At 37.2% G+C, this 25,141-nt stretch overlaps 1 protein-coding gene across 1 annotated transcript; it reads left to right on the top strand.

The window, feature by feature from the left end:
- Window positions 1–453: 453 nt before the first annotated feature.
- On the top strand, window positions 454–24,348 carry LOC104503426 (ran-binding protein 17-like; the record flags this gene model as incomplete). Its single annotated transcript, XM_010151214.1, has 14 exons — window positions 454–546; window positions 3,060–3,206; window positions 4,151–4,241; window positions 5,434–5,600; window positions 8,861–8,926; window positions 9,453–9,557; window positions 11,626–11,791; window positions 13,452–13,525; window positions 13,954–14,073; window positions 14,330–14,476; window positions 15,565–15,737; window positions 18,395–18,588; window positions 22,542–22,647; window positions 24,213–24,348. Coding segments are annotated over exons 1-14 (1,785 nt in total), but the record flags the coding sequence as incomplete, so codon positions are not given.
- Window positions 24,349–25,141: the final 793 nt, after the last annotated feature.

Genomic DNA, 25,141 nt, shown 5'->3' with positions numbered 1-25,141 from the left:
GCTGCCCGTGTGAGCTAGCCGCACCTGCTCTCCCGTTGCACTTCTCCCTGAGCGCATTGGTGGGCTCCCTGTTCCACTTCTTCCCGGACAGCCCCTCTCCAGGACTTGGCTGAGGTGAGCATCGGCCCCTGAAACCGCCTCAAACAGCGGAAGAAGAAGGGTGGGGCGGGAAAGGGCCTCAGAAGTCACTCGCTGAGGTCTTTAGCATCCATCAGGAGCCCCTTGCCGTTTCACAGTTAGAGAGGCCATTGTAGGCATTCATTCAAATGAAAGGACCACTAAAATATCTTTTGTTATCACCTCATACCCAAACGGCTTTTTTCCTTTTCGTTTTTTTTCTGTTTTTAAACCGTGGCATCTCAGCAGTTATGCCCATCCTGTTGCTCTTGCGTCAAGCTCGTGGAACTTTCTTTATAGAACATTTTCAGTCAGAAAACGCTGATTAAAACCGAAATGTCTGTGGGAATTTGTCAGTGTCAGCAGAACTCTAATCAGGAACCTACCTGGTTTCCTGCCAGTTTACTTGCCTCCTTGGCTGCCTGCCTGGTGGGTTGCTACGGAGCCGGGCCCCCAGCATTTCTGGCCCTCGGTTCTGTGACAGGCTCGCAGGAGAGCTGCCAGCGGCTTCTGAGAGCTGAGAGGTGCAACCAGAAGTATCTGGAGAATTTTCAGCTTATTCTTGAATATTATGAAAGTGAGACAAGTAGGAAAAAAAAAAATCACAGTATCTAATCTTTTTCATTAGAATGTGAATCTCTTTCTTGGGAAAACTTACACTTCTTGGTGATAGAAAATGCTGCTTCTTACACAGCTCTGTTTCTACTCCTGACTCACTCGAAGCAGCCAGCATCTAACTGCTAGATCCTCTTCATTGACACTGTTGCTGGTTTCTTAGGAGTTGCTTTTAAGCTATTGATAAGAGTTTGAATAAAGGAGGTATCCGAAGGCATCGGTTTCACACATTTTGTCTCAGAACTAAAAGGGATTGTGAGTCTTCTGTTTCCTTGAAGCACATGTATCTCTAATACCTAGAGCTGGTTTCTCATTGGTTTCTCCAAGTATTTTTTTGTTAATAAAGTTGAATAATATCCCTATTGCTCAGCTGAGTTGCCATCATGCACAAGGTGGTTCTACTTGCTAATTGCAGGTTGTATTTTTTGGTTTCACTATCAGAATGAAGGAAAATCAGCACGTATCCTGAGTCCTACACATAAAATACAACCCAGAGAACACCTAACACGTTCTTTGGCAGTATGAGAATTTCTTGGGCATACCTCAAGCCTACCAATACGAAACTTTATCACAACATTCTCCTGAGACCAGCCAAGTGCAGATAAAGCATTCCAAAGTGCTGAATGTCATCTGTCTCAGTATCTGATAAACCAACTTTTCTTTGAAGATCATGATCTATTTTTTCTTCAGGTTTGCTTTAAAAATTGGTGGTGGGTTTCCCTCATTGTCTTTCAGAGGTTTGCTATTTTAATGCCAGTTACTTTACAGATGAGTTAGATCTTGGTGATTGGGCTGATAGCCCAGTTTTCTGCTGCACTTTCTCGGACTTGTTGCCAAGTTTGTCGAGGCTTGGAAGTCGAATTTCAGATCAGATAAAGGAGGGTCTTTAACTTCTGCTGCATGTGACATGATAATTTGGTTCATGCTCGTCAGATTGTATTGGAATTGTTCCGTTATGGAAAGATACATTGTAATTTATGTCTGAAGTCGGTGTTTCCTACGTGCCCTTATTCCCATGTTTTATCCCAATTATGTGTTTTTTTCAGTTGTATTTTCCTTAATGTGTATGCTTGCATATTATGAGTCTTAATTTTCAGTTTAATTGGCATGGATCTTGCTTCACTTAAAATGGCATTACTGGGATTGTTACCTGTTGCTTATTTTAACTCTGATCTCTCTGAACGTGGCGGGGGGATCTGTGTAACAAAAGCAAAGGATGTATCTGTTGAGCTGTCTTTGAGGTATTTGATCTGTTCATTCCAGAAACAAATGTGCCATTTCTTAAAATTTCTCCAAAGGGACAAGTACATAGCTACTTTTTGAGTGAAAATCAGGGACTCTTAAAGTGTCGTTATTACTGAAATTCAGAAAAAGCTGATCAAAGCCAGGGACTCCATATGCACAACAATTAAAGCAGAAAGGAAAAGACCATGGTTACTTTTTTGTGGTAAGAAGTGTGTCTCTAGGAAATTACATGCTTTGACAAAATCAAGTGTGCTTTGGTTGCCAAAGACACAGTTACTGTCTTGGATTTTTAAAAGGCATTTGAGCTACAGTAAAAGTGATGCTAGATGGTGTGGAACAAAATCTTTTATTTCAAGTACAAAACATCTTTTTGGAAGGGCTGGTGAATGGGATTTTCACTCAAACTTTTAAATGAGACCGGTCAAATACTGTGTTTTCTCTTTTACTCTTCTTTCTAGGCCACACTCAAGTCATGAAATATTTACTGGGCACCTTCTAATGAGGTGCCTGGTTCTTGATGAAAGTTCTGTGGGCTGTGGGAACCTGAAACTTCCATGTGTGTAAGGATTCTCAAATGTACGCAGAGGGCTCATCTGTCCTGTAAGACAGGGACTAGTAGATACAAATCATATCCCTCACATAGGAAGGATACACTTTTCCAAGTGTAGCAATTTGATGAGTAATTACAGCTTTTAGAATTAAATCTGCTAGAAGTTTTCCAAGTAACGTAGCTCAAACTCTTCACTGTTCATCTTTTCATCTCTCTTTGGAAAAGCTATGAACTTCCCATCTGAAGACTCAGAAAAACAGAAGGATTGAACCTTGTTAAAAAATACTTTGGTAGCTGAGAGGGTAAGAAATGGCTTATCAGAAACTTCATTTTCTGAGTTATTTTTATCTTCTGATCACAGAAAGCCTGCTTTTTTTTTTTTTGTAATTTAAAAGTGAAGCAATTGGAAAGCTTAGAATGGGGGGGTAACAGTTCATGTTACTGGTACAGTATCTAGGTTTTTAAACACTTAAAGAAATCTTATATGGTGGAAGATCTTCATGGAAGTTTCAACTGTGTTCTTTCCTAACAGAGTCTGGCAGAACTAGAAGTACTATGTAATCACCTGTATGAAGGAACTGATCCAGCACAGCGAATGCAGGCGGAGAAAGTACTCTTGGAGCTTATTGATAGCCCAGAATGTCTTAGCCAATGCCAACTTCTATTAGAACAAGGAACAGTAAGTATCTGTAAGATGTGTTGTCTCTAAGTGTAACCATGCTCATGGAAGCTCTCAGAAGTTTCTCAGTCATCAACCATTACCATGTCAGGAAAAATGCTTTTCCCTTTTCTGTACATACTGTCATAAATGAATCTAGAAGTTGGGGTTTTTTTTCATTTGGAGTCAGTCTTTGTAGAAGTGACAACACCTTGTATTAGAGATGTCAGGGACAAAAAGGGAAAGCATCACAGCAATCAGTACTTTCAGAAGGGGTGTAATCGGGTTGTGCTACCTGTAGAGCAGTGTTGGGACACAGTTTGGTATAACCTGGTGTTCGAACATCACCTTGTTCTTGTTTCTAGCTATTGGCTACAAAGATTAAAAAATTTATTTAAAAAATCCTTAAACTGCCTATCCATTCTCTTATCATTACTCAGTTTCATTTTTGGTGTTTAATTTCATGGTTATCTCTAGATAAAGTGGTAGGGCAGTTGATTCTGATTTGATAGTCCAAGGTAAATCCAGTATAATTCTGGCTGTGTTTTTCGAATGATTCAAAAAGGGAGGGAAAGAAAAAGAGGAAATCAAGATATTTGAAAATATCTTTAATCCAGGGCTGGACCTATGGTAATCATCTAATGGTTGTAAATTATCAGAAACAGGTTTCAGAACTAAAGAACTCCACCAAACAGTGAAATTACTTTCAGATTAATGATTTCCATCAAAAGGGATGATATTTTTAGGTCTCCACTATTTTATTAGTGTTTTGCAATTTATGTCTATTTATAATGAAACAAAGATATTACTAAATTAGATCTTTTATAAAGTTTGGTACTTTTTAACAAATATAAACAAAACCTGATAACCCACCTAGTTTATTGGTTATTTATCAGGTGTTGACTTACTGCCTCTGCCTTTGATGAGGCTATTTTTGAATAATATCTTTCCATGTGTTTTTGTAGATGTCCTATGCTCAGCTTCTAGCAGCAACATGCCTGTCTAAGCTTGTAAGCAGGGCATCTCCTTTACCTATCGAACAAAGGATTGACATTCGTAAGTAACGCTTGTGGTTAAAACTTCATTGTAGTAGTTGGATCTAACCCTTCATGTTAGCACAGTAATACTTCAGTGGATAGTCTGTTTTTTCTCGAGTTGTCTCCATTTACTGAACCTGTTATTCATAGGGTAGTCATTGTGAGAGACTGAACGTAAAAGTGATTGTGAGCTCTTTCCTTTGTCTGCAGTTAGCTCACATGTAACATTTCCTAGTTTCAAAGTTAAAATAAATGTTAGCTCAAATTACTTCATATTTTAAAACAATACTCCTTTTTTCAAGGTAGACTTTTTATTTAGCCCACAAACTAAAGAGATGTAGTGCATGTTTGTAAAGGATAAATGTTGCAGATATTGCTATTACACCCACCAGTCACTTACATGTAACATTGCTCATGATCAGCTCTTCACGTTGGTAAAAGTCACACGAGGGCAAGTTCTTACTTGCAGGATTAAGATCCTACAATATTTTCCTTACTTTTTAGCATTTATGGTTAAAGTCACTGCTATGTCCTAAAAGACGAAGCAAGTTTGTGTTAGGTCTTTAACAGTGAACGGCTTTGCGCAAGGAGTGCATGAGTCGATTTGAACTTTTAGAAAATCTGCACTGTTGTATCAGTTCTGTGGACGGTAGCATTCTGAACTGCGTGGCTGACATCTGCTGCATCTAATAAGATTCCAAGGTTCTTTTTAAGATAAAAATTTATTTATCAATTTCAATTTTGTGAATTTCAGCAGCTTTTGGAACAGGTTAACTTACTCCTTGCTAGAGAGGAATTTCTGCAGCTGCAGTGTGCATTACCCAAAGTGATGTTCTACATTGAACTGAGAACATTCAGTAGGGTCTCCTCTCTGAAAAAACTTCTGTGTGTCTTGAGTTGCATGTGAGAGCTGCTGTTGCGTAGTGAAATAATCAGTGTCAGTATGTGGGACTGTAATGAAAAATGACTCTGTTTTACCTGCCAGTGTTCTCTGAAATCACAAACTGTTGCCCAGAATAAGGATCATGTCTGTAATGTGCTTTGTGTTACTAAATGTTTAGTATTCTATAATTTAACGTAATTTACAGTTAGTGTACTAACTGTAAGAATACAGTTGTTTTATAAATCCATGCTTTAAGTTTCTATTAGAACCATTGAATTAATTTTCTTTACAGAAGACATGTTGCTGATTGTAAAATGCTTCTTTACAGGAAACTACATTCTGAACTATGTAGCATCTCAACCCAAACTGGCTCCTTTTGTCATTCAAGCTCTTGTTCAAGTCATTGCTAAAATTACAAAATTAGGATGGTTTGAGGTACTAAAAGATCAGCTCATCTTCAGAGACATTATTGATGATGTAAAAAAATTTTTGCAGGTAGGAAACAATCGTTTACTTCTGCCAGTTTTTTTTGTTAGAGTTCATTTTTAGTGATTGGCATGTCACTTAGTTGATACACATTTGGGTGGAAAAAGTGTGAAGAGCAAAGCTTAAAACAGAAGATTGCCCTACAGTGAAGAACCAGGGTGGGTGTGATACTTGTGCGAGGTTGTGGGTTGTGATGCCTCACAGTATTCATAGTGCTGTCATGGGTTTTGTTGGTTTTCTTTTTCCGTAGTGTGCTAGTAAAACCTTAGCCCCTGTCGTCAAGTCATTCTGTGTAATGCGTTGGGTTTTTTTCAGCTGATGTGGAGACACATTTCTGATAGTGTTAGATCCAGTGACGGGGTTAGAAACACTGGTGCTGCACCATGGGAAGAGTAAGACTCTCAAATGTTTTAAACCATGAGTCTGACTGTGATTCTTGTAATAACAACCTCTAAAATTATGCCCAACCGTTCAGTTCTGGAACTAGTTCAGATGTGTTCTTTGAAGTGCCTGTCTTGGGGGGTTGAACAAAAAGATACCTTTATAAACTGTTTGTTGGAGTGTTCACTGTTAGGGTTTTATATTGTTACTTTTGTGTATCAGCAGTGGGACTTTATCTGCACTTCAATTTTTAGCAGAGATCACGAGATACCCCTGCTTCTGAAACCTTGTGTAATGGTAGAACTGTGGTACACAACACTGCAAGACACCATATGTATTTGTTATGTGGTTCTGGTCCTTGTTTGGCCCATTCCTTTTTCATTTTATGAGAAATTTATGGCTCATATTTGTGTCCATGGGTACTTAGGTACCTGCATATGTATGTATGTTCTGTCTCCATACATGTAAAGAGAAGTGAAAGAAGAAAACTACCAAAAAAAAGACTCTGTCTCCTAGGATTATGGTGTCCAATGTATGTAGATAGGTTAAGTTATAAAACCCCTCTAATTTATTATCTGTTTTAGCATACTTATTTAAATCTAACATATCACAAAAATTAGACATTCTAGGTAGGGATATGGGAAGTTTAGGAGGATCGCTCATCTTCCCTCTCCAGTAAGTGGATAAGGCAGGAATGTTCTTGTTTTACATTTCCTTCCACATTATTTCCTGTTCCCCTTCTGCATTGGTCACTGTTACAAAGAAGATGCATTTCAGGATAGAGAGGTGATCTTGCTACATAGTATTTGAAAACTGGAAATAATATCTCCTAATGTCAGAGTGTAGTCACTCACTGTGGCCTCTTCTCTATGCAAATTAACATGTCAGATCTAGAGTAAGTACAGACAGTGTCTAGAGATACAGGATATACAGCATGGGCTGTTAAGTCAGACTTGGTTATTTCATACATTTAACATACATAAAAAGGTTCTTAAAAAGGTTTCTGGGAGATGGCTAGTCTGCTTAAAAAGTTAGTACAGATTAATCTTTATAAGTGTCTGTGAACATAAAGCCTAGTACGTATCTTGAGGAAAAAATGATCAGAACATTGAAGCTATTTGTAGATTTTGTTCAAATATTGTGTGTGTATGTGTTGGTGATCCTGGCAACTCAACAAGAAAAACAGGAAGTTAACGGTTTGTTTCTGGCCAATGAGTTTCTCATTTGTTTTTCAGTCTTATTTTGTTTATAATACTGTTCAAGTTAATGTACTTTTTGAGTTTCATTGGGATTGTCTAATAAAAGATAAGTTGCAATATTCTGTTTATTAAAAACAAACTCGAGTATACTTCTCCACTATTTTTCAGTTATTTTTATGAATGTACTGTAATTGGATTTTGCATTTATTATTAAAATGATTGCAGTGTGACTCTTCAGTGTGTAGCTCATTAAAAATAGAGATTTAAATACAAAATTTAGCTTCTTAAGAGATTTCTTTAGTTAAATTAAGAATTCCTGTAGAAAAGAAAATTAAGCCATAGATCTACTAGTAAATTAAATTTTAGATAAAAATTGAAAAAATAATCCCCAAACAGTACTAATCTGGGCTAATAATTAGCATATAGTAGTTTGAAATACATAGACGTTAGCATTCCAGATTGAAGTTCAGCCAGTGTGATTTAGTATAGCAGCTAGGTCTGCAGTTCTGTTCCCAGCTCTTCATAATTCACCACACAGCTCCTCACACCTGGGAAAAAGGGGAGGTTGCATTTTCTGTTCTTCCAGATTTGTGTGATCTGAGGAATGTTCATATGGACTGTGTGAAAGAAGGTTTTGTTCAAATTTCAGTATAAGATGTTTAATCTTACTGAATGCAGGCATGGCAACAATATAAATTTTGCCTGAGAGTTCTCTGAAATTTGCACTTTTGCTTTGGTGCAAGTGATAATGCAAACTAGATGAGCGTGAAAAGTTAGGCCCCTTGCTAAGCAGCCAGATCTTCATTAGTGGAACTTTGGGTGATCTTCAGAGTTGTGAAAATAAGTGTGGTTGTGAGAAATGTAAGAAAATTTGATAAGCAAGACATCGCTTTTTGGACACCAGGGCAGCTGAGGCTGCAAGCTGTAGCTGTGAAAGCAAACATAGACTTCCCCCTGACTTAATAACAAGGTCTAATTGAAGTTGATTTTAATTGTTTCTAGAAAGCAGTTTTAATTTTTCTATAAATGCTTTGTAGTAGCTCAGTGAAGACAGCTAAATTTTATTAATTAAATGCAAGATTCTGCATTGCATCTGAATTTCAAAACATTCCAAGGAACTTAAATACTGGTGTTCAGATCGCACCCTCGGATGCAAATATTTGACACCTACTGCCTCACTTTTCAGACACGGGTTCTCAGAGATGGAATGTAACGTTCAGTTCAATCCTATGCATTGTGTGCTACTGGGGAGGGAAGAGGATTGGGTTTTTGATGGGTAGCATTTCAAAATCTTTTTTTTTTTTTTCCCCCTGAGAGTGCCCTGTGATCTCTTTCATCCCTGCATGGCTTAATTGGTTTTTTTAATGGTTTAAATTCATGCAGCTTGCCTTACCAGTTCTAGAATACTGAATGACGTTTGAGAAGTGTGTAATAGTGAATTTCTAGTTTGCAGTTACTCAGCATCTATTTTCAGATGGGTTTTTATTCTCATACAATTCTTAAAATTTATGATGAGGGTTTTTTTCAGAGCTAAGTAGGGAGTTTGAAGGTCTAGTTCTACTAATGTTGATAGAATTTGGCATATCCACAGGGTATCTCAGCCTGAAAGTTGTTCATGATTCCACAATTGTAAGAAAAGTACAAGCTGTGATGTTTGAGCAATCCTATCTTTTTGGTTTTTTCCTATAGGGCACTGTGGACCATTATATAATCGGAGTAATGATTCTCTCAGAACTGACTCAGGAAATGAATATAGTAAGCTTTTTTTTTTTTTCTTCTGTACAGGGTGTATGTATTGTTGGTAAAGCAGCATGTGGAATATTTCTGCCCTTTATAAAAATGGTCGGAGAAACATATTTTCGACATGAAGGGATTAACACACCTTCCTCCCCCCGCCAAAATATATAGAGGGACAAGAAATACGAAGTGCAGGGACTCTACCTGTGCCAGATACATACCCTGCCTTACAGAGGGTAAAGTTTCTCTCTTTGCAGTCCCTCAGACTAGTAAAGCAAAGTCAGTGATCAACTTTTTCACTTGTATTTCTGCTCATGATTTTCTTTTGCCTATGTTTTAACCTGAGGCAGTGCCTCAGACCTTTCCGTCCTGAAAGGGAGACAACCTTGAAGGGAAAAAAGGAGGTGCTTCAGGAAGCTGTCAAGATCTGTGTTTAGTGCTGGACCATAATTTTAAATTCTAGTGTCAAATAATTAATGTGCCAGATATCTTCTAGTTTTGGCAAAGAAGGGAGCATTGTTTATTATGTCCTAACTTTTTGTAGGTTGATTATTCAAGACCTTCAGCAAAACATCGTAAAATAGCTACCTCATTCCGTGACACCTCTCTGAAGGACATACTGATGCTTGCGTGCTCGCTTTTGAAGGAGGTGAGGCTTTTTATAATTGAAACTAAATCACAATTGTCCCACCTTGAGTCTTTATTCAGGGTGAATTCTATACTTATTTGGGAGTACTGGTTTATTCAGTTTTTCAAAAACCAAAGGAAATAGGTGTTGAAATTTGGACACAGATGTTTAAGCTAAGAATTTAAACATCTGCCATCCCCGTGGCTCAGTAGATAAGGGTAGCAATTACTTTTTGGCTAAAGGCAGACTTCTCAAGGTTGAGGTATGTGATTGAGGTACTGCTGTAAAAATGAGATAAACTGTGTTAGCTTAAATTTCTTTCACAGCATGTTTTAGTCTAACTAGCTTGTTTACTTCACATTTGCACTAAGTTTGAAGGGCACGTGTGGTCAGCTACCAGTGCTCAGGTGACAGGCAGTATATTTTTTTAATATAGAGAGCAATAAAGTAATATGTAAGCCCTCACCTCTAAAGAGGGAATGCTCTGCTAATGTACATAGGGTGTTTTGAATCAGTGTTGGATTGCGTGTTAATGGAGAAGTCGTGTAATTGAAAGGAAGAATTGATTATTTTGGAAGAATCTTCTTAGATATAGTAAACCCCATTACACTTCAAAACAATAAATATATTTGTGAGAGCCCGTATCCTGCAGTAGCCACTTCCAGCTTTCTTCAAATGCAGCTAGCCTACAGGTGTTTTTTTGGTCTCTCATATGTTGAAAGGTTTGTCTGAGTGACATCACACAGATTTCCAGTAATAAATAAAATTATAATTAGTAGTTTTATAATGCCATCTTTAGGAATCTGGTTTTAGAAATATTTCAATGTCTATGATACACTGAAAAATAGACTCAGCTAACGAATGTGGAATCACTAAAATAATTCCAGGAGTTTAATGCTTACAGAGAGGATGAGTCACAAAACAGAATATATTTGTACAAGACATACAGAAATTCAGTGTTAATTTCAAAGCTGAACTCATAGTTGAGTGTCAATTCTAATGTGGTGCAACAGTTATCAAGTTAATGAGGCATCTAATGACACACAGTTGATTTTAATTCCTATCATCTGAATCTAGAAACTTGTTAATAAACTTGAGGGATGTGACTTTGAATCTAAATAAGGAGCAGATGAACTAGATAAAGCTGGTGCATTTGCGTTTATTGTATTGTTTTTCTAGACAAAATTATGTCAGTTTTCTTTTTAATGTTTACAGACTGCATCAGTGATTAATGAACTTGAGGTTTGTTTCCAGTGCGTTTATATTGCATGTGTAATCTTGGGATAGTAATTTCTTGTCAGATAAAATGTTATTTAAATTATTGTAATTACAGAAGGGGATCGATAAAACTGTGTTCTTACATACAGCATGTTCAGCCTAGATTTCCAAATCCCAACAGCTTGTTTTGTTTGCAAAGTACCATTTTATTCCGACACTACAGGGGTTACAAAGCAGTAGAGACACTGACAGCTGTATTTGTACAGGTGTTTTAAGTAGCTACTTCAGATTACAGACTGTCGATTTCATTGCATTTTGATGCCAGGTTTTTCTAGTCTTACCAAAGGAACAGTCTCTGAGGATGCATACTGTCAAACTCACACTGTTGAGCAACCTGGACATCAAACTGAAGAATAACTGAATTTTGAGATTTTTTTTTTTCTTTTTGGATCTGTATGATGTATATGACATATACTCCACACTGGGCTGGAGTGACTGAAAAACATGAAACCTTATTGTTAATTTTTTGTAGTGAATGTTATCACTGTTTTAACAGACAGTATCAGTGACATGCTGAGTTTTACCTGTAAGTATTTTATGCAAAAGGATTATTTCACCAGGCTTTTAAAAATTATTTATAATTCTGGGAGCTTTGGCTTGACATGGAAGATGTCCCTGAGGTGGTAACAGTTACTTTTTTTCCTCTTCCGTTTAAGACTATATTATTTATTGTTGAAGGATTTATTTTCCTCTTAGTATGTGTTCTCTTACTCTGAAATTTGCAGTTTTATATCTAAACGTTTTCCTTTCCAAAATTGTTTTTAAAGCATGTTCTGTGGAGGTGGCCTAACAGGATTTCTTTTCTCCTTAGCTCTTGGCAAAACCTTTATCCCTTCAGGACCAACAGCAGCAGAGTCTAGCAATGCAGCTTTTGAAGCTTGTACTAAACTGTCTTAATTTTGATTTCATTGGAAATTCAGCAGATGAATCTGCAGATGACCTGTGCACTGTGCAGATTCCAACGACCTGGAGAGCAAGTAAGAAAGGATCATAATTATTATTTGTCTGAAGTCTATCCCCAAGGGATTGCATGACTTCTTTTGTCACAATATTTGAAAATCTAAAATAATTTTTAATGTGGAATAGAGTTTTTTTGCTGGTGAGTTACTGGTAAACATCTGCTATTTTGCTCACAGTTTTCCTGTTTTTATTTTTATAGGCAGAAATAATAAATGTAGTCCATAACATAGATATTCACAGTAAACCTTATTATTCTAATTAGACACTGAATGCTATTCTCATTCCTGGCATATGAACACCTTGAAGAGGTACAGCATTTGTAGCATGGCTGTTCTCTCTTGTCTTCTTCATGATGAGAAAATTGGTGTGAATTTCTTTTTTTAGCGTGTGTGTTCTCTCTTGTATGTGAGTTTGTTATGGAAGGCAGCAGAAGGGTTGATTCTTGGTGGTTAGACTCCAGAGGTTTGACTTCCTGGGCTTATACAGGGCAGATGGCAGTCTAGTATAAGTACGTCCAAGCTAGCTTTAATGGATCTACCTTGGGTAACAGACACAGCTTAGCGCTGGCAGCATGGAGCTCCTTGTAGGCTAATTTATCCTGCTTCTTGGCAGAAGAAATGAGCTTGATTGGAAATCTGTTACATCTACTAAAGCAGCTATACAGTTTCCCATACTCAAAATGGGAGGTTTAAATCTGGCTTACCTGTATAGCATGACACTCCAGTGTTTGATATTCCTCCTTATTCCAACAACACTACTCTTCATCAGTTTCCATGCATAACTGCTTTCCTTCTGCATTAAGGTACAGTAGCCTGTAGTTGCAGTGTGAAGGTGGAGTATCATAATGCATGGCAAGCAGGGGAATGCTGACAAAAGGCTGAATTTGGGCAAGTGACAATAATTTCCCAAGACACCCTAGGGAGGAGAAGAGGATAGGTTTTCCCAAGATTTTAGTTTAAATACTTTGAATTGTCCATGGAAGGATCTCCCTTTAGTCAAAAATGCTGGGAGTGCTTTTGGAAATTAGCATTTGTTAGGTGATGCTCTCTTTTACACGAGTCTTCATAATGCTTGTAAATGGCACAATTTTGAAATGTTACTTAATTTCCAGGAATACTTCACTAGGAATTATTGGTAAACTTTTTCTACCCTGTTGTTACCTTTTCATAAAATTGGTTAATGTTATAGTTCATTTGATGTGATTCCACAGTGAATTGGTAACTCTGTGTTTAAAGTTTTTTCTGTTTATCAGTCTGTAGACTTCAGGTTAGTCTGTGGAACTTTTGTTGTAAGTTGCATTTGTTTAAAAACAGACTGAACTCATCGTTAGTATCTGGAACCTGTCTTGTGTTAGTATAGTAACCTGAAGAAATCAGTCTACCTACATCTGTTGTGGTACGGTGGTCTGTAAGCAACTATCCAAGTATTGCCTCTTCTGCAGTTTAAGGGAAGTGTTCTTTATGGGCTATAGAATAGATGAAATGTGATAAAAAGAGAATTGTGCTTTCTTTAATACTGTACAATGAACTAATTACCGCATTTATTCATAGTTTATTCGCAACTCCACTGATATCTCACTATTACTGTTTTTGTTAAAAAGAAGATTATTCTATTAAAGTAAAGATATTTAATTATTACTTGCAGAGAGTGATAAAACCAAATTATCTTTTTCCATAGTCTTCCTGGAGCCGGGAACCTTGGACCTGTTTTTTGATTTGTATCATTCCCTTCCACCACTGCTGTCTCAGTTAGTAAGTGACATGTAGTGATTTACATTCACGTAATTTTTGAAAATAGCATTTTTACATCTATACTTTGTCCAAAAGACTCTGGTTTATTTTGTGCAGTAGCATATTATGAGTCCCCTGGCTCAATGCCTGGTTACCATGTCTTTCCTCTGAACTTCAGCGCCTGTTTTCATTTCTGAATCTGAAAGCATTCAAATCCTTCCTTACCCAACTCAGCCACGTAGAAAACATCCACTTAATTATTTTTATGAAGTCAGAAGCTGTTTCGAAAGGGAATTTTAAAACTGAGCAATAATTGTGTTCAATGATCTTGTAGACGTTGCTGCAAAAAAATCTTCAGCCACAGAATGTACAGCAGTAGGTTGGATTCGTCCAAACATTGAGATTATTATTCTGAAAGTTTAACTTATGGTATTTTTTTTATTCTTCAGGCACTTTCTTGTTTAGTTCAGTTCGCTTCTGCAAGGAGATCTTTATTCAGCAATCCAGAACGTGCCAAATATCTTAGTAATCTAATCAAAGGAGTGAAACAAATACTTGAAAATCCACAGGTATTGTTTTATTTTTCACTGTATTTATTTGAAATGCTAAAACAGCTGTGGATTTGTTTTCCCAGTTACAGTCTTCATTAACTTACTGAATGTATCAAAAGCGCTTTCAGCTAGACACCTGTTTGCTTTGATTTTCTGTTCAAACTAAGGCAAAAGCACTGTGCAAATAAAATTGTCACCCAATTAGCAATAGTGCTCATAAAATTTCTATTACATTAAGCTGTTAACTTTTAAAAATTTGCTTCTTCAAATTTAGGGTTTATCTGATCCGGGTAATTACCATGAATTCTGTCGGTTTTTGGCTCGGCTGAAGACAAACTATCAACTAGGAGAGCTAGTAATGGTGAAAGATTACCCAGAAGTCATCCAACTTATAGCAAATTTTACTATTACTAGCCTACAGGTAAGAATATGTACAGAAGTGTTCTCTTTTCTTCAACTCTTGAATGACAAACAGGTCTGATCCTGGTTCTCTGTGCCGGTGTTTTTTGAGGCGGTGGTGAGGCTTGTCTTCACATATTTTGTCAGTGATGTTAACTCAGATTTGAATTGTCTAGAACTGGTTCCCACTCTTCCTATGAAGTTTTCTAATGGGAAAAGATTTAAAGAAAATGACAATTTGAAGTAGGAGATAGATGGATATTAATCCTCCAGTTGTAGTCCTCACCCTCAAAAAAAAAAAAAGCCAGCAACTAAACCCTTTATCCACTTGTAAAACACTTACACCTGTGCTCCCATGTAAACTTGGAAGCGCCTCCAGTGACTAGGTTCTTGAGTTTTGCTTTTGTGCATATATACATGTACACAAACGGAGTTGCCTATATGCTGAGCTGCTGGGTGCAAAGTTCCCATCTGAGATGGATTCAGAAGCTACGTGGAATAATGTCTAAATTTTTGAGGGAACGCATCTGTATGAGAAGGACACGTACCACAGGATCACGATTTTCACAGTGTTAATCACTTTATGCATTTATTTTTGAAACACACCAAGATAAAGGTGTGCACACAGAGTAATACTACAGTTGTTATTTTAGCTTTTCCTCCAGAGCCTTTCTCTGGTCTTCAGAATAACAGCTGAAGATAGTGACCTTTGCCAGAAGCTTTTATCTTGGAGTTCCTGAGTTGCTAATGGCAGCTCCATAAGCTTGGAAAAAAGATGCATTTCTGTTCATTTCCTGTTAGGTGGCTCTAGACCGTTTCCCGCTCAACCTTTAGAGGATATTTGAATGGCCCTTTTATAGTACTTAAATCTCACCATGCACAGTGTAAGAATGTAGGCTTAGCTCTGAGTTTCAAATTGTGGATTTCACTTGAAGGAGGCGAGCGTGCTTATAAGTAACTCTGGACCTACTTTGTAACGCGTGCCATAGTATGTGTCAGTTTTGACTGACATGTGAATGAGTAAGACTACGCAAGATAAAAACATCATGTTTCCCTACTAAAATTTCACACTGGGATGCTTTAACAGAAGTATGTTTTGTTTTCTTATAGCACTGGGAGTTCACTCCAAATAGTGTTCATTATTTGCTAACTCTGTGGCAAAGAATGGTAGCATCTGTACCTTTTGTGAAAACAGCAGAACCTCACCTCTTAGACACGTATGCACCGGAGATAACAAAAGCTTACATTACTTCCAGGCTGGAATGTGTTCCTGTAGTTGTAAGGTAAACTTGTAATTGCAACTTTAAAGCTGTATTATCGAATGTTCAATTTTCTGATTTGTTGGCAAATTGTATTTTGGGTATGTTTAAAACCTAAGTACACGGGTTCTGATTACTATGGCAATTTCTTTAGTTTATCTTAATTAGCTGATATCACTTTACTCCTTTTGTTTATTAAATCCAGACCAAAATCAAATGTAAATTCTAATTGTTTTTTCCTCCCTGGGGCCTTTGTGTTTTGGAAAAAAAACTATTGTCTCCCTCTGCTTCCCCTCCCTCCCCCTTCCCCTTTTTTTTAAGACCATCTAAATTAACTGTGTTGTTCAGCTGGGACACATTTTCTCGATGAGTCACTTCCTAGGGCCCTGGAGGGTAGAATAATGGGGGAGAGCAGAATGAACCCCACACACAAGGAAGGGTGAGACTGAATAGAGCAAGCTAGAAGGGGGCAAGATTGAAATTGGCCAATTTAAAATTTCTTACTTCAAATCTTTTTAATAGTTTAAGTAAATAGCTGTATAGTCCACACTATAATACAGCAAATATTTGGAAGTGTTTGTATTTCTGAAAGGATTTATTGTTCTCGATGTGCTTTTATAAATTCCTGCGGGTAGGATCTCCTGTCAGACTATAGGACTGCAGGACAAGCCATGTCTGCTCTTCGTTTTCAAGTGTACATTACTGAGATCATGTCGTGTTCGGTTTGTGCAAGGAAGTGCATTCACCTTCACCATTGCTGTCCTGTTGTCTCAGCTTCACCAAAATACTACATCTTCAAATTATGTAATGTGTCATCTTGCTGTTTCGTGACTAAGCTATACTTGGCGTTATTTGCCCTATCACTACTGGTATGTTAAAGGCTGGCTTCCTTCTGGTTCAGAATCATGAGCTTCTCTGTCTTTGTCTCGGGAGCAAGAGTTAGTAGTACCTAGGGGAGCTTTCAGTGTTGCAGTGCTAGGACAGGAAGGGACAAACAGCTGATTGCAGGCGCAGTCAGTTTTCCCGGGCCTTCTCTCAACCAGCCTACGCTTCTTTTGGCATTTTTAAGTTATCTTCTCTGTTCAACTTTTCTGTAATGGAATCTCAGGGTTGAACCTTCCTGTCTCACCTTTCTTCTCTACTGAGCACTTTACATTCCATATCAGCTTCTGAACTTGAAGCACTCCATAGGGCTGAGCTTCTGGGTCAGACTGTCTGGCATGACCAGCTCCATTGAAGTATTCTGTTGAGTTCATCAGCATCAGTACTGAAAATTCAGTTTCTTTGTTTGGTTACTGATGAGATGTTTTTCTGGATGTCCTTGTTACATTGTGGAGGAGTAAGCTTTCCAGTCTGTGAAGAAAGCTGACAGGGACTGATCTTCTCTTCTACCAGTCTGTATCATTCTTAAGACAGTCTTAATAATGCTGTTGGCCTGTATCCGTTCCTAATGTCTGAGTGATTTCTATACTCCTGTGGTATGGTCTCACTCTCTTATGTGATGAAGATCCTGAGTTGTGGCATTTCTGTAGCCAGCAATATCAAATGTAGACTTTGATATCAAATGTCCAGACCATTCTTGAGAAACATGGGATGCCTGGGACCTGATTTCTTAAGATTTCTTCCATTTGCTGCAAGGAGATTGACTGATATCTTTGCAAGCAAATCCTGATTTCTAGAATTACCATTTTTCTTACAAACTGGTATAGTCAGTAACATCAAACTCCATTCAGGAGCCATCCAGCTGGTCCTTCAGACAGGGAGAAGTAGCTTGGCACAATGGAAGAGAAGTCACTTTTAGGAGGGTTGAATAGTTATTCTCCCTTTGAGTAAGGGTGAGTGAGGAACTAATGATTCTTTCTCAAAGGGTCTACAACAGGAAGTTTTTCTACAAACCAGAAGAACTTTTATTTCAGATACTTGTAAATACCTGAGAACATGCCTGTTTCAGCCCATCTTGACCTTTAGGATTTTCAGCCACTGCATATCTTCCAAGGTTTGGATGTTAGCACTGTTAGATTTGTTAGCTTTTTGGATATTATCTGTAGATTGTTGCCTCTGCAACAAAAAGTCAACCTTCTGATAAACAGATCTTTCTTACTGTGATTGGTGTAATGAGTAAACCTACACTTCACGGCAAGAGCTATTGGCCTCTGTTACAGGCATTCCGTGGGGTCACAGCTTGTTTACAGCAGAATAAAATAAGGATTTGTAAAGCAGTTGCATGGTATTTTACTGAAGCTTGCTTGTTGGCTTTGGCGTCATGGACTTGTGCTTATTTTGATGAATATGCAAAATCCGTTTCTCCTAAATATTCTATTCTTTCCTCCCATCACCCTCTGAGAAAGATGCTGCTTGTTAATACTCTGTTCAGGCACAATGGACCTTAGCTCTTCAGGATTCACCTTTCTGTGTCATACTGCCAACCGCATCTCCTCTCTTCTTTGCTTTCTTAAAACATGGGTTAAGAGGAAGGCACAAATAGAATACAGTTCTATGTTTCTGTGGACGTGTTACGGGGGTGTGTGTAAATGAGTCTTATGTCTGTCTGTTGTATTCACCAGCTGCTAGGGCTTTTATAGTTCTGCAGTTCAGAGGCAGTGGTTGAAGATCTGGATAGGAAAACACCATCATCTTTTGAGCAACAGTGGCTAAGTGTTTACTTTTTATCTCTATTCCAGAGATGGCTCAGAAGATCCACTGGATGATACAGCTACAGTTTTCCAACAGCTGGAGCAACTGTGCACAGTTAGCAGGTGTGAATACGAAAAGAGCTGTACACTTCTTGTACAGTTGTTTGACCAAAATGCACAAAACTACCAAAAACTATTGCACTCTTCTAGTAGGAATCCATTAGAAATCACAGTTCAGGAAGGTTAGTATTTAATTAAATTTGTAGACTGTGTTTTATGTGCTGATAACCATATACTTGCATATGAAAGAGTAGTGATCTTATGGCAGATATACCTAGACCTTTTCTCAAACTAGGAATTAATGATCCAAGCCACCTTGCACCACATTTTCACTAGTTGTCCCTGTATTAAATAGGATACGTTGGCAGTTGATGTGTTTGTTTTAACATCTTGTTACATCTTTAGAATATTAGCATGATAGCTGTAAAAACTTTTATTTCTGAAGATCACTGTTTTAATGCCTCAGGTACCCTCACGAGAACCAGCTGCAACTTGATGAACATTTTTTGAAAATGGAAATGTTTGTTCTGTTTGCATTTATCTGTCTCTAAAAAAAGTAATGTAACATTAGAAAACTTAATTTACTTTGTGCAGCTCTGTTAAGATGAATTACTTAATTTCCAGGAAACTCTATTTATTGTAATGTAAGTTGTAAAAATAAGTACTTTTACTTTTTTTTTCATATATCTATTTCAAGCCTCTCTGTGTCTCACTTAAATTGTCTTTATAACTCCTGGCTCTTTCCTAATATAGTTATCTATGGCTGTTGCATCTTTACATGGATAAATGGTGTTGTTTTGAAAAGGTGAGACAGGTTACTGCATAATACAGCTGTTTCTTTGCATGCTATTAAATGTTTGTGGTTTAGTTTGCTGTTCTTCTGTTGACAATTTGAATATGCTGATTTTCTACTATGTAGGAGCCATTTTTTCACTGATTTATACAAGACCTTCTACTTAACCTTTTTTATTAATTCCACTTTCTTTCGTGCACCTATCAAATTTTATCTGGGAGAACTTTCATTAAATACCTGATTTCACTGACCAGCTGCAGTCTGAATTTATATTCCATTCCACAGTCATGGGGGGCCAAAGGGAAACAGTCAGCTGGAGTCTTTCAGTGTCAGTGCTCTGGGGATTTCTGTTATGCATTAGAAAAAACGTGATGCAGTTTAAATATTGTGTTTCTTTTCTGCAAACTAAACATTTGTGCTCATATTGAACAATAACTGTTATATCCCCTAGATATACATAGTTAAATTTAGATGTTTAATGGCTTTTAATGTTACAAAATAAGTTAATGTAATATTAAGATCTCATTTTATTATACTGTCTTGCTCTCTGTATCAATAGTGATGCAGTCATGGTTTACTAAAACAATAATCCCCAAGAAATGGGTCATTAACAGTAGTTAATGATTACTTGTGATCTATGGTAATGACTGATTTCTTTGGGATTATTGCTGTTATAAACCATAATTACAGATTATTACAGCAATAATTATTTTCTAAAAGAAAAGATGTTGTCTGCCTCAGTAATTGCAAAAGCAAATGCACTGAAATTTTTAAACAGTGAAGGTATAAAAGAGGGAAGTCATACCTGTCAATTGGTATTGTGCTAAGAGAAGAGAGCTATCATCAGAAAAATAACTCTGTACTTGACCTAGTCTAATTTGTCAAAAGGAAGAGCAGTTTTTATTTTAAAAAAGGTGATTGGCCAAAGCGGTGGCTCTGCTCTTTGAGCCAGCTAGCACCGCTTCACAGTTGCTTTTTGATACCATCTTCAGAAGGCCATTCTGTAGTGGCTGTTAAAGCTAAATTCATCTGAGCTATGTCTGTTCACCTAGACGCTCCAGCTCCTTGGTGTTTTGCCAATGGTAGTGCAGTCTTTTAGTGTCCTAAACTGACAGCTGTTTGTACTGCAATGTGCCGTGTGTCTGGTGGCGTTTTCCCTGGAAGTGTCGTGTGTGTGAAAAAGCACAGGCCTTGAAACAGGGAGATACCTTGGTTGTAGGACAGCTGATACTGCCCTTCCAGATTACTAGGAATGGAAGAGGAACAATATGAGAAGATATTTGGAAGTCTTCCTCACATGTTTTGCCTTGTCCCAAAAGTCAACACTTGTTCCCTTTCACAAAGTGTGTTCTGTTACAGATCTCAGGCTGGATTACATGCTCATGTGGTTCTTTTTTTTAAGAAAGACTGAGATTTAAGATAAACCTGAATGCTTTCCTGTACTTGTGGTGTTATTCCGTACTCTGCATTATCTTTTCATGTATATTTGATCTCAGCATCTTTTCTGTGAATAGAACAGACTGTACTACATAGCTCTGACTGAAACAGAGTCACTTATGGTACATAGTCACCAGATTCATGCCATAAGGATACTGGAACATCTAGGAACTATTCATTGTTCCTGCTTGAAGGAGTTTAGGAAGTAGAGCATTCATTGCTATCTCAGTTCTGTGTTTTTCACAATACACCAATGCAAAACATGAGGGTAAGGGAGTTAAGTTTAATGTTATGTAAATGATGCCTAGTTTATCGGAGATTTCAAACAAACATGACACAAAAGCTCAAGACTTTTGGTAGATACTGTGCACGTGCTGATACGTACGTAGAAAGATTAGGGTTAGGGTTAGGAAGATCCAAAGTTAAATACCGTTTTATAGTCATAACGTGACCTCACTTGTTCATTTGTAGTTCATCCTTTTATGTTAAATTTCAGAATGTGTTCGGAAGACACTTTATTCATCAGGGTATTGACTTCACTCTTGCAAGCTACACTGTCATCACTTGGTAAAATCCTAGTAATGAGGGCAAGACATCTTCTAGATTATGTAAATATCTCACTTATTGGGGAGCCTTGTATCTATTGATTTAATTTACATGGAAACTTCCAAGTTGTCTTCACTGTGTTATTTTCAAGCAATTTATTTTAATTTATTACAAAGTATATTTTTCCAAATGAAGATGGAATCTAAAAGTAGCTTTACTGTTCTGTAGTCTCAGTGCATTTCAATTGAGGAAGAAACCTTTAGTGTTTTCTGAAATTCTAACAGGTCTATATGTTACTTTGCTATTTAGGTCTTAGTTTTGATCTTACTTTAGGAAAAATACTGCATCTTTCCTGAGAGAGGATACTGTTAGTTACTGGATTCAGTAACTCAGAATGCTGAGTAGGAGTCTATGTGCTTTGAGTAGATATTAGTAGGTCGAATTTAAAGATACTGCACCTTAATGTGCCAGAGGTTTTGGTGATTTTTCCAGTAGAGGGAGGCCAGAAGAATTCCCCTGAATTCAGTGTTTGTAAATTTAAGAGTTCCGTATTTATAAAGCAGGATTTCGGTATTTGGAAGTCTGTACAAAATACACTACATACAGAAACTCGCCTTAGGTTTACAGAAATTATGATTCTTGCATTGTACTTTACTTGATAAGGACTTTGCCAGTGGATCCTAGAAATGCTTTCGTGGGAACCGACAGCTGAATAATCTGGAAGATTGTATATGACAGCATGGCTTGAAATGGATGAGCTCTGTCTTTCAAACCCTTTTAGAAAAAACAGGCCACAGAGACTGTCAAAACTGTGTTCACAAATTCTTTTCTTGAAGAGCATGTCTGACTTAGGCCGTAAATATTTTGTTACGTGCAAATCACTTTAGTAGTTTAATATTACAAAGAATTCTCTATTTGGAATAGACCTAAGAAACCAGTAGATTGTAATTAGTCTCAATTCCTTCCTAATGCTATGATTAGTAGATGTAGCAGCCACACTGTAGATGAAATTGTTCCATGCCTTCAAGTAACTTATGGCAGGCAGGTGAGGATACTAGATTAATTGGATATCTAATTTTACCAGGCTGAATCTGCTTAATTTGTACTTTAGGTTAATTCTTCTGTGTTTTATTTAAAAGCATGTCCAGGTTAATAGGCTGTTCTAGTTTATTTGTCAGTTCTGCTCAGAATTTCTTATTTGTCTGGGTGGGTTTTATATCTCGTAAAGGGAGAAACCTAACCATTCTCTTGACAGCATTCCGCAGTCTCATACCTTATAGAACTGCTGGTACCTTATGGAAGTGTATTGTACTGGTGTAATGGTTTGTAATTGTTAACTGTTCTTCTTTTTAATGTTAGGGCGTCTGGCATGGCTTGTCTATTTTGTGGGTACTTTTGTGGGAGGACGATTAACATACACTAGTACTGACGAACATGATGCCATGGATGGAGAATTATCCTGTCGGTAAATATTGCTTGTTTTGAATTTTTTTTTTTTTTAAATGACATTTACTATCAGCAAATACGAACTTAATGCCTCAACGTTTGTCCAGTTCTTGGCTGGTGGGTACTCCAGGACTGTACTGACTTTCTGTGGATTGAGACCATTCCACTGGCTTTGATCTTTCTTGTTTCATCCTCCTGAGTAGCGGAGTCATTAAGGATATAATTTCAAAACTACAAAAAAAGGCAAATATGTCTCTTACTATAAGCAGTGCTTAGGTCTGCCCATATAGCTGCCTGTTTTCTGCAAGTATAATTTGCAGAGCTGCCAAGTATAATTTGTGCATTATACTTTTAACGTGTGTTCATTTTATTAGTTGTGAGTTATGGCTATTGTTTTCTGCACTACGTTATTTATGTTAATTAACGTGGCTGAAGAAGTGCAGAGGAACCATTGCAGAGGTCAACCATTGACAATTTAGACTTATTTTTACACTAGAGGTTGGATTAAAAAGAAGGTTCTAGATTTAAAAATGTGCATACTGGAGTCTTGTTTCTGCAAGTTCTAGGGCAAGGGGGATAAGCTAGGGATTATTGAGACTGCCATGTATTGTGGCAAATACTTCCTTGATCCTTGTTTTCACCCACGTGTATGATAAAAAAGGCATGCATATTTGATCCTGTTATTTACATGCACTAGCTAATACATGAAAAAGGGCATACAAATTAGAACTGGATGAAAAGCTTTACAATTTTTGCTTCTGTGTTTCTTGCCTTCTGATCTAGCCTGGAGGTGTCTGGTGTTAGCAATCTTCTACTATGGTTTTATTAAAAGTGAGAGGTTTTAATATTCAGGCTTACAGATGAAGTAGCTACTGACTTCTAATGCAGTGACTATATATTTCAGAATTGGCAGAAGGTGAGAATAATTTTCTTGAATTGCTAGGGAATTAGGATTTCAAGGAAAATATAGCAGACCAACATGGGATATTAAATAAAGGAATATTCCTTAAAAAAAAAAAGTATTAAATGTTCTTAGCTGACGTAGGCTGAAATAAATTCTGAATAAATCAGTCCTAGTAATATGGAGATATATACCAAGGAAGCATTTAGGTCAGAAAAATACATTTGTTCAGATGTTTTTAGGAGAGGCAAAAGCAGGAAGAAGGAAGGCAGACAGTACTACATACGTAAATCTATTTCTAAGTGCAGTAGTTTAAATTTCCAGGGAGTTTGACCAGCTCTTACCTTGCACTTACAGTTTGACACCCCTGTTTCTCAAATTCCTTTGTTTCTTCTACCATGGAATTGCTGCTCTAAGGAAGAAAAAAAAAACTTTTTACAAACTCACTGAAGTTTAACATACATATCTGAGAAAATTTCAAGTGACAAAGTAATTAGAAAAGCATTATGTTGATGTTTATTAGTGGTCAATTAGCATAATTAGCATCTGAACAAAACAAAATCCTAGAAGAAGCTCAGACAAAAAATGGCTGATCAGTTCCTAAAAAAATTAGCTGTGACAGCAAACTTTAATTTGAGAATTCTTTCTGAAAATGTTTTTTTTTTTTTTTTTCTGTCATTAAGAGTTTTTCAGCTGATATCTTTGATGGATGCCCAGTTACCACAGTCTAGTAATGAAAAAGTAGAACTGGCAATTCTGTGGTTCTTGGATCAGTTCCGTAAAACCTATGTGGGAGACCAGCTTCAGCACACCTCAAAGGTAAATATTTGCTGTAAACCACAACCTTTGAAATAAAAAAGCCTGTGCAGAAATTGACCTGCTGATACATCGTACACGTAAAAGCTCTTGAGCTTAGCTGGTGGCTGCTTGGCTAGATGGAGTGAGAGAAGGATAGATTGATAACTTACTAATGTGGTGTTCATCTGAGCAGGCTTCTTACCATGGTTGCGTTTGGCATGCAAGGAGTTAATATCTTAACAGCTATGTTCATTAAACAATTTTAGGTTACTTTGCATTTCGGTTTTTATTTCAAACATTTAGCTGGGTTCTGTTATATTGTGTTATATTTCACAGCTGGGTACACAAGATTTATTCTTTTAATAGTTCTGTTCTTTTGACAGTTACTCATTTATGTGATTTCCACTGTATTTCTCACATTACTTGGCTTTTCTGCATTTTAAATAGGGAAGAGGGAAAAGTGAGATGCATTTTTGAAGAAGCAGCTGTTAATTCACCTTAACTGTAGGGGACAGTCATAATATAGATGTTATAAAGAGAATGTCAGTAAGATGAGATCAATTGATCTTGAGAAAGACTGAAAGAATTCTGTTGGAGCCCCAAGCAAATCTTTAGCAAGAATTGTGACAGTGACTGAGATTTGGTTTTACTTGTGTAGTACTCTATCCTTGCTTTCTGGTGAACGGTCCCGATCTCAGTAATTCTTTTATCCCTTCAGGTTTGAACTGTACTTCAACTTTATTGAATGGTTCCTCACTTTAATATTAAAAATAAAGTTTTACACTGTACTGAATTACTTTTTCATGAAAGCAAT

This window comes from Eurypyga helias, unplaced genomic scaffold (assembly GCF_000690775.1).
Source record: "Eurypyga helias isolate BGI_N326 unplaced genomic scaffold, ASM69077v1 scaffold43154, whole genome shotgun sequence".
NCBI lineage: Eukaryota > Metazoa > Chordata > Aves > Eurypygiformes > Eurypygidae > Eurypyga > Eurypyga helias.
Note: the sequence above shows the minus strand (reverse complement) of the source record. Positions and strands in the feature narration are given on the sequence as shown.